Below are 10,339 nucleotides of genomic sequence, written 5' to 3' on the forward strand. Positions count from 1 at the left end.
TTAGTACCCAAAGACATGGGTCTCTTCCCCTCAGTTTCTTAAACTCCTGATTTCCTCAGATGTTATCCTCCTTTGTTGCATGTATGTCTCTTCTTTACTGTCTTGCTCCATCTTTACTTTTTTTTTTTTTTTTTTTTTTTTTTTTTTTTGGTGTTTTACTCTTTGTGTTTTGCAATCCATTTACCTACTTGAGTGTTGAGTAGCTTACTGCCAATGATTATGAGGGAGGGACAGGACAAGCTGCTGAGGGGCAGGAGTGCTGTTGCTTGTCTTCTGGTGTGGGTATTCTCTCCTTCCCTTCTGAGAGTTGGCAGCTACCTGTGACATTGCACTGCTCTGCAGCCCAGTGTGCATCCTTGCTGCTTTAGCCTGTGAATATATGCCTCTGTTGACTGCTGCTTAGCACAAACCTGGGAATGGGGAGGGCCTGATTGACCCAGCTGATCCAGATGCAACTCACTGATTAATCATCCTGATGTATGTCTGAGTGCCCCCAACCTTCAGCTGTCTATGTCCACTGGCTCTGCCTTGAAACTCTTCCTTAACCACTCCTACTTTTGCAGATGTCTTATCGTACATCTGGCTTAGACTATGGCTTCCTTCAGTTACTGCCTCCCTTCCCCACCATTCAACTCCCCACTCCTATAAATATAATCTCGTCTGATTCTAGGAGATTGCTGATAGTCTTTCCTTATTATCTCATGCATTTATGATTTATATTTGTTAACTGTAAATGTCATTTCCTCAGAAAGTTTTTTCCTAACCACCCAATGTAAAGTAACTTCTCACTTTCTATCACATCAGCTCAGTTTATTTTCATTGTAGCATTCATCTCTATTTAATATTTATTAAATATTAAATATTAAATGCATACTCCTTTAGGAACATTATATGGTCTATTTACAGCTATATCATAAGTGGTTAGAGCAGTGCCTGATATACAGTAGACATTCAATATATGATAGTTGAATTAAGTGACTTTATCTTTTTTAAAAACATTATAACATTTGTTTAAATTACATAAATTTTAGATTTTATACCAGAAACCAGGTTTATCAAATATTCTATCTTAACATCTCTGTTCAAGACAAAAAAAGAGAAACACACCTTTATTAACCAAATAGTTTTCTTTGCCCAAAACTGTATAATTAATTGGTTAAATAATACAAAATACAAAGTTTCTTAACCTCCAGCACTTCAGTCTATATGGCATTCAAGCAAAGCTTGGGGGTGAAATAAAACCAAAGCTTTGATTTTTCTAAGAACAATATTACAAAGTGACCAGAAGTTAGAATTATGTTTGCTTATAGTTTCTATGACTATGTGAGATATAATTTATTCTCAGGTAAATCGTTAAGTTGAAATTCATCATATTCTTATGCCATATTATTATGGAGCTCCTTTAGCAAACTCAAATTTCCTTAATGGAATTTCCAAAGTCTTAGGTTAAGGACTCACTCTACCAGCTAAGATTTTTACTTTTTATCCCTGCATCTCTTAAATTTTATAGCTTTTGATCAGGTGGCTGATCAACCCATAAGGGATAATAATGAACAGTTTTTCAGTTTAGAAATACTGTTTTGAGAGTTAATTCCTTAATTAAATTTAGGTTAGAAAAATATAGAAATGCACATAGGTAGTCATAGTCACTGCTTACATAGTAACTTCTCCATGAAAGAAAAATCCCTGTCTTGGCGAGTTTTGAGTTGGCCTCTTTTGCTGAGTCTGTTATTTTTTCAGTCCCCATATATAAAATTTTGTAACATTCTTACTTTCTCCATGGAGATCAAATTTAGTCCCAGATTTTTCCTTGAAAATGTTTAAATATTTTATGGCAAAGAAAAGCAGTAGTCACTTTAGAAGACAATCAGAATTTATCTGTTCCATGAAACAAATATTTATATATATGCCATTTGTAAGTCTTCTTGTAGGTTATTTATACTTCTACCATCAAGAAGATGAGCTTAAACCCTACAGAATTAACCTCACATGTTTATAATTCTGATAGAAATTACTTTAATTTTGTTTTACTTTTTTTATTTAGGCAAAGATGCAATCTACACAATTCCAGTAAAAAACATTCTTGCTGTGGAAAAACTGGAAGAGAGTTCTTTCAACAAGAAAAATGTAAGTTATGTAAATAAATTATTTAAAGCTTTCTGAACTGCATGTATTAAGTATTTGTATTTCAAGGTATTTGGTAATACCTTGTATTTGTATCACCTATTAGATATTTGTATTCAAATTTTCAAGAGGTTGTTTATTGGATTGTTTACCATTAATCATTAATAGTTCATAAATAGCTAGCTCAAACTGTCTCTTAAAATTGTCCTTTATTGTTGATGCCTCATATAGCTTGCCTAGTTTGTTAAGTTAAAGATACTTTTCTCAAGACTTCCCTGTTATGATATATTTGATAAACCTGGTTTCTGGTATAAAATCTAAAATTTATGTAATTTAAGCAAATGTGATATATAATGTTTTTTAAAAAGATAAAGTCACTTAATTCAACTATCATATATTGAATGTCTACTGTATATCAGGCACTGCTCTAACCGCTTATGATATAGCTGTAAATAGACCATATAAGGCTCCTAAAGGAGTATGCATTTAGGTCTGGAAAAACAAAAGGCCATAAATATTAAATAGAGATGAATGCTACAATGAAATGCTCTACATGATATTCAAGTCTCTAAATAATACAGTCCCAAGCTATCTGTCCAGCTTTGTCTTCTGCATTCAGTGCATACCATACACCCAAGCCAACCAGGATGATTTCCTTGTTCCTAAGTATTTTTCTGCTGCTTTTTCTTTATACTTTTTCTTCCATTAGCAATTCCTTTGCTTTATTCTTATCTATATGATAGTCCATTCATTTGGATATGTGTGGCTTCTAAAACTTACATTCTTTTGTACTGCTTAGTACCATGTGACTCAGATTATGCTTGAGACTAACTTGCTTGAAACATAAAATTTCTAAGACATCTTAGCACCAGTTATCTAGCCAAGCAAACTAGATTCCTTTAGGTACTTTTCTTCTGTTTTGTACTGTGTGTTGGTTTGGGGACGCTTGTCACTAACTTTTTATCTTAATTGCCTATGAAGATGTTCCAAGTAATACATACGGAGAAACCACTCTATGTCCAGGCAAATAACTGTGTAGAAGCTAATGAATGGATAGACGTACTCTGCAGGGTGAGCCGATGCAATCAAAACAGGCTCAGTTTTTATCATCCCTCAGTGTATCTGAATGGAAATTGGCTCTGCTGTCAGGAGACCAGTGAAAACACTCTCGGCTGCAAGCCATGTACTGCGTAAGTGTCCTTCTGATTATAAAAGCAATGTGCCAAAATTTGATATATCCATGCAATGTTAATATTACTTGTCCATGAAAAAGGAATGACGTACTGATCCATGCTACAACAAGAATGGGACCTTGAAAAATTATGCTAAGTGAAAGAAGTCAAACATAAAGGCCACATATTCTCTGATAACATTGACGTAAAGTGTCTAGAATAGGTAAATTCATAGAGACACAAAGTAGATTAGTGGTTACAAGGGATAGGAGGAAGGGAGGAATGGGGAGATGCAGAGATTATTTTAGGAGTGAAGAAAATGTTCTAAAATTAATAGTCGTTGCACAAGTTAAAAAAAATTTTAAGGCAATGTTTAAATAGAAGCATGAGCTTGACCAAGTTATCAAGAAAGAAGGGTCCTTAGCATTCTCTTTCTAATTGTATGGAACAACCATTGTATTTCTAAGACTTAAGTAATAATGTATTGTTTTGTGATGAAGCATAGGTTGTGGAAATGATTTTACTTTAAAATTTCCCTCCTTCTGTTTAGAGTCACATAACAACCAAACCTCTCCTTGGCCCCACTTTATTTTAACTGTCAAATGAAACAATTTCTGCAAAAGTCTGTGGTTCTATTTTTAGTCTCAAACCATCAGAAGTCCTTGGCATGTTAACAAAATAAAATTTGTCCAATATATTTATTTTTTATTTTTACCATAGAGGTGTCCCTGCAGACATCCAAATAGATATTGATGAAGACAGAGAAACAGAAAGAATTTATTCCCTTTTTACCCTCAGTTTACTTAAGCTGCAGAAGATGGAAGGTAAATACACAATCTATTTTTATATAACCATAATCTTTCATTACCAATTCCTAAAGTATTGCTTTAGCATTATACAAAAGTTGAAAATACTCATAGATTTACCAAAATGTTATTTATATGAAAGTTGACAAACCCACAGGGGGCATTTTTCATTGACATTCATGAAGTTAAAATACTGTTTTTGCATGAATGTGATGATCCTAATAAATAAAATGTATATATTTTAGTTATCTTGGCTTTGCCAGGGGAAATCCCCTCAGCATAAGACACTTGAAAAATTCTTATTTGAACTACACATTGCATTTATAGAATTTAGTTGTCTGATCAGAGATTTGTTTTCCTGTTCCTTTTAGAGGCTTGTGGAACTATTGCAGTCTATCAAGGACCACAGAAAGAGCCTGATGATTATTCTAACTTTGTAATCGAGGATTCTGTAACAACCTTTAAGACAATTCAGCAAATAAAAAGCATAATTGAGAAGCTGGATGAACCTCATGAAAAATATAGGAAGAAAAGATCCAGTAGTGCAAAATATGGGAGCAAGTGAGTGATTTTTAAGCTATCGTAAACATATTTTTAAACAGTTTGAGATTGCCTCTCCTGCCCCACCCTCACACCTCCTGCTCACCCACATCTCTCAAGACTCGGCTGAGGACCATTCTCTGGTGTAAGTTTCCCTGGCACCTCAAACTCAAAGTGCTCTTTGTGGCCGGGCGCGGTGGCTCAAGCCTGTAATCCCAGCACTTTGGGAGGCTGAGACGGGCGGATCACGAGGTCAGGAGATCGAGACCATCCTGGCTAACACGGTGAAACCCCGTCTCTACTAAAAAATACAAAAAAACTAGCCAGGCGAGGTGGCGGGCGCCTGTAGTCCCAGCTACTCAGGAGGCTGAGGCAGGAGAATGGCGTAAACCCAGGAGGCGGAGTTTGCAGTGAGCCGAGATCCGGCCACTGCACTCCAGCCTGCGCGACAGAGCGAGACTCCGTCTCAAAAAAAAAAAAAAAAAAAAAGTGCTCTTTGTGTTGTTCAGTTTAGCCGTCATTTCACTGTGTTGGTGCTATACTTTATCCACTTTTAAATTTCATATATATATGTATATGAAATTACATATGTATATATTTATATATTATTTGTATTTATATAAAAAATATATATTTATATATATTTAGTTTTTGTAGAGACAAGTTCTTGCCCTGTCACACAGGCTGGAGTGCAGTAGTATGATCATAACTCACTGTAACCTCCAGCTCCTAAGTTCAAGCGATCCATCTCAGCATCTTGAGTAGCGAGGACTACAAGTGTGCACCACCGTGCCCAGCTATTTGTTTTATTTTTTGTGGAGACAGGGTCTTGCTATGTTGCCCAGGCTGGTTTTGAATTTCTGACCTCCAGTGATCCTCCTGCCTTGGCCTCTCAAAGTGCTAGGGTTACAGACATGAGCCAACACTACCAGCCTGTCACCAGTTTTAATGTTATGTTCAATTGTAATTCATTTCTTGAATACTTAGGTCTTTGTTTTGTTTTTGTTTTTACTGATCCTCCTTCTACAGTACGTAATAAGAATTCACAAAACTCACCCCCCCAAAAAAATAAGCTGTAAAAGTGCTACAAGTACTTCATAGTTGATTTTTCGGACCACTTCAGGTGTAGATGGATACTACGATGGGTAACAACAGCAACAACTCTGATTTATTGGAAGGGGCATTGTGCTTAGTACTTCACAGCTTAGATTGCTTTTAGAAGCAAGTTATGAAGTCCCAATTGAGGTAGCTTAAACAATAAAACTATTTACTCTTGCAAATTAAGTAGTTAACTTCTACAGTTGGTTAATTCAGCAGCTCAGCACTGTCATCAAGGAACACCTGCCACTCAGCCAACCTCAACAAGGTGATTCCTCAGGCTTATTCTCTCATGAGCTGCAATAATTCAGAGCCCCACATTTTTATATTATAGCATCCAGAGGCAGAAAAGGCTGTTTTCTCCTTACTAGGAGAAAGGAACCTTCTCTAGAGTTACCCCCGGCCTTCCCTGAAACACATGGCTGCCCAGTGTTAGAGCAGAATCGGGGTCTGTTTACAAAGAAGTGGCTAGGGAGGGGATGGTTCTTGGGCCGCCAAGTAACAGTGTTTGCCACAATGAACACTCATTGATCCTCAAATCAGCTCAACTTGGTTTTATCCTCATTTTACAGCTAGTGAAATGGAGGCTTGGGGAAGCTAAATGCCTTGCCCAAGGTCACACAGCTGACTAGGGCTCTGAATCCTGGCCCCACCACTTTAAATGTTCTTTGAAAAGTATGTGTATTAATAATTATATTTTTTATTGATGTACAATAAAAATCAATTTGACAGGTATAAATATTTATATTCTTCCTAGATAGCTGCCTCAATTAGGTTATTATAAGCATCCTAATCCTGTCTTTTCTGTATTAATGTAATTGGTTCTCTTCCAACAGCAGTAATCCAGTTTCCTTGGAGCCCTGGGAAGTTTCCATATGAGATCCCAGACATTCTTTCTTAAATGTCTCATACCCATACACACCATACCACTTCCCAGTTTTATTTTTCTCTATTAAAAAATATCATGCCCTACTGTACTAAATATCTTATTAATTTTATTTACCCTATACCAGAGTGTAAGTTCCATGATGGCAAGGTTTTTCTTGGTCTGTTTTGTTTACTACTTTAAGTTCTACACTAGGGTCTAAGATTTAATAGGTGGTCAGTAAGTACTCGTTGAATTAATGAAACAAGATTTGGCATGAGAGATTATCCAGGGAAAATTCTAAATACTTAATGGATTATATATTTGTCACCCTTTAAATTTTTATATTTCTTAAATTTTGAAAAATGACTTTTTTTATTTTCTAGGGAAAATCCAATTGTTGGGAAAGCATCTTAGAGTTTAGCAGATTGGTTCAGAAGAACTGGAAAATATTATTTTTCTTGGAGCTTTTCAATTCATCATATATTTTGTTCATAGTATTTAAGAATGAACATTCGCTTCAATGTCATCTGCCTCCACGTTGTATTTAATATTTAATAACTGAAATTAATTGTTTGGGAATCCTGGTATTGATGTATTACTAGAGAATTTAAAGCCCAGGATTCCCTTCCTACCTGTGTGACCAAATCTATATTTCTGCAACTTCTTTTTAATTGAAAGAATCTTCCTAGAAAAGCTTTGTAACAAAGGGAGAACTCCTCCGTAGCAAGAAACCATCTCTTCTTGTAACACTCTGTTCTGTGGACTTGTTTTGACTACCATTAGTGCCTGCTCTATACTGCCAACATTGTGTTTTACTAGAAAATTCCAATTCATGACAGTTCGGAGCTTTTCATTTAGTTCATGTAGACCCTCCCGCTTTAAAAAAGAAAAAAAATAAGAAATAATTTCCCTTTGGTCCATCAGTCATTACAGGTTCCATTCAAGACAGTGATAGAAATTTTAGAAAACTGCCAGAGCATCCTTGAAAGTTGCTAGATCCTTTTGCCTAAAGATGTAAACAAAACTCAAGACAGGAGGAATCAGGGAATACGTGCTATTGTGTGCATCTTGTTTACATTTGGAATCAGTGATGGCAAAAGAAATAATGAGACCTCTGAAATTGTTTTCATTGTTTTAAATACCAGGTACTCATTTTCTTGATTTGAAAGTTTAACATGACTTCTAAGGACATCTCTTCTGAAAAAGAAAGTAAACAGGAAATGAAGGTGGTAGGAAGGTCACTTGACTTCACCTGCTGTTTCATGTTATAATAAGGGCCACCATAAGGATGCCCGCCTCATAGTGTTTGGTTCTGCTCTTACTCGAGAACGGTCACTCGGCGCACTTTAATAATCTGGACTGCTCCAGATTATACTTTAGATACTTCATGGTATCTAATCTTTATGATCAGTTGAATGATCAGTGTTTAAGTCTAAAAATAATGCTTTCCTGAAAATGTTTATATTTCATTACTGTTTCCTTATTGCCTGCTAGCCAAATGGAATTTGGGCAAGCAACTCTTTGAAGACTTTTTTTACCCTAGAAATTTACTTTTGTCCTAAAAACCCTAACTGTAAATAAGCAGTCGAAGCAAGTTGCCACCTTGAATTTGAGGGATACACTTTGCTTCATCAGTATTAAAAACCATGGTACTTTTATTTTGTCTTTTTTAATTCAAAACATTTTCTAAATGTGGTACTTTGAACCTTGGAGTATTTACATGTTTCTGTTCAAAACTGTGACTTATTAATGTAAGTCTGCTAGTAGTACTTTTTTTGTTTCCCTGAGCATAAGCTATATTTCAAGATATACTTTGCCAATTTTGTTATTGGTGGGTAATTGTTTTTAAATTATATTGTTACTAGGTAATTATTTTTAAAGACTACTGGCATACCATCAAAGTTGTTCCATAAAAGAATATAACTGAGCAATGTATTTCTCTAAATGACTTGTAAAAATCAATGAGTTACATTTAAGTCTGCATTATGGTAGATTATTACTCCTGGCTCATTTTAAAGACAAGTTTGAAAAAGTCCTTAAATTTTATAAGCTTGTAGATTCCATAAACTACACTGATTTATACATTTGAAAGAATTTAGCCATTTAATAAATTTCTCATTCTCAACTTGCATTTAGATTAAAATTCTTTTTATGAGTCTCTGAAATGTCTACCTGCGAAGAACATGTAAACATTGCCAGGTACCAGTCATTATTCTTTAGTGGCTTTTTAGTCCTCTGCTATTTTTTTAAGGCAAAAGAAATATTCATCTAACATTTCTAATATCAAATCCCCAATTGTGATTGTTTTTAAAGATCATGGCATGATCACAGGGACCAAGGCTGTGTGCATACATAACTCTGGATTTGAAAGGAGGAGAGTTCAGCCATCTAGTTCTTTTCTTCACATGACACTTTTAAACAGCCAGTTTGACTGAAATTAACCAACTTGGCACAGCCTAAAAAGAAGTAATGTGAAATTAAATTATTTTTCTTTGAAAGTCTTTTGAAATAAGAGACCATGTAAGTAGGACCCTAAGATAACCAAGGAATTTGCTTCCAGGGCCCTCATTCCTCTGCCATTACTTACAAATTTTTTAATTTTTACTACCTAATACTCTTTCTCTACCTTTTCCACATTTGAAAACATACAAGGCAGCTCACTTCATCCAAAAACCTAAAAACTCCAGGAAGGAAAGAAAAGATGATATGGGGAAACTTGCCGTAGATGCCGGTTCTGGTTCTTAGTTTAGCCATTTCCATCAGTTGAAATTGTGGTGTGATCTGTGCTTGTTTTGTTGTTTTGTTTTTGTTTAGCTTTGTTTTTTAATATTCATTTAATAAGATGATGGGCAATAGCAAAGATTTTTACTCCCAGGAATATAATTTATCAAATTGAACCATTTTATTTGCCAAAGAAACTTGTTTTTAATATCACGGGTAATGGGTAAGTGTCAAAACTAGGCTTTTTTTAATTAAACAAAAGAAGGTGACGCATGATATGGCTTTTGTTTCTGTTTCTGAAGCCTGATTTCATTTATGCCAGGTTTTGAAAAGCAGATCTTTTTATTAAGTGAAAGCACCTTTAATTTGCTCTAACGGTACATCCTGTAAAGACAGAATTCTGCATAGCGTTTTAGGTGTTTTTACAGTATGGGAAAAATACAAGACTCATTCTAGAGTTAAATTACCAATCTTGGTTGATATTATCTGCTTCCATTTTTATTAATTTGGAAATTAATATGTTGCTAGTAAATATTGGTTTTTACAGTACCCAGTTTGAAAATGTAAGTTATCAAAACTTAATGTAGTGAATTTGTTTAACCATGTTGTATTGTTGAGAATGTATTTTTATTTAAATTTTATTTTCTTATCAAGAGTATTATAAAAATTAACTTTTGTAACTGTCGCTTGGAAATAACTCAAATAAATTACAAGAAGCCTGTCTGTTCTTTGTGAGACTGTATTTTCTTACTGATTTAGTAATTTCTCGTTTAAAATTATTATACCTTTCCTATTAGTAAGGGAACTGTGGAAGTGAGAAGTCTCCAGTAAGAACAGTGCAATCTGAAAAGTGTTCAGTTTTCTTAAACTTAACTAGGCTGATTTTTGATGGGTGGGTTCTTTTTTTTTTTTTTTTTTTTTTTTTTGAGACGAAGTCTCGCTCTGTCCCCAGGCTGGAGTGCAGTGGTGCGATCTCGGCTCACTGTGACCTCTGTCTCCCGGGGTTCAAG

General features: G+C 35.0%; 1 protein-coding gene across 1 annotated transcript in view; it reads left to right on the forward strand.

Moving 5' to 3' along the window:
• The window catches only part of RASA2 (RAS p21 protein activator 2), a 133,057-nt gene extending 122,986 nt beyond the window's left edge, over positions 1-10,071 (forward strand). The window contains exons 22-26 of the mRNA XM_012002664.1: positions 2,045-2,127; positions 3,106-3,314; positions 4,017-4,120; positions 4,474-4,663; positions 6,992-10,071. Coding sequence (XP_011858054.1) covers positions 2,045-2,127; positions 3,106-3,314; positions 4,017-4,120; positions 4,474-4,663; positions 6,992-7,022 — 617 coding nt within the window. The 3' untranslated portion in view covers positions 7,023-10,071. The remainder of the gene's footprint in view (positions 1-2,044; positions 2,128-3,105; positions 3,315-4,016; positions 4,121-4,473; positions 4,664-6,991) is intronic.
• Positions 10,072-10,339: the final 268 nt, after the last annotated feature.

The sequence above is a fragment of the Mandrillus leucophaeus genome, unplaced genomic scaffold (genome assembly GCF_000951045.1).
Source record: "Mandrillus leucophaeus isolate KB7577 unplaced genomic scaffold, Mleu.le_1.0 Scaffold693, whole genome shotgun sequence".
Taxonomy (NCBI): Eukaryota; Metazoa; Chordata; class Mammalia; order Primates; family Cercopithecidae; genus Mandrillus; species Mandrillus leucophaeus.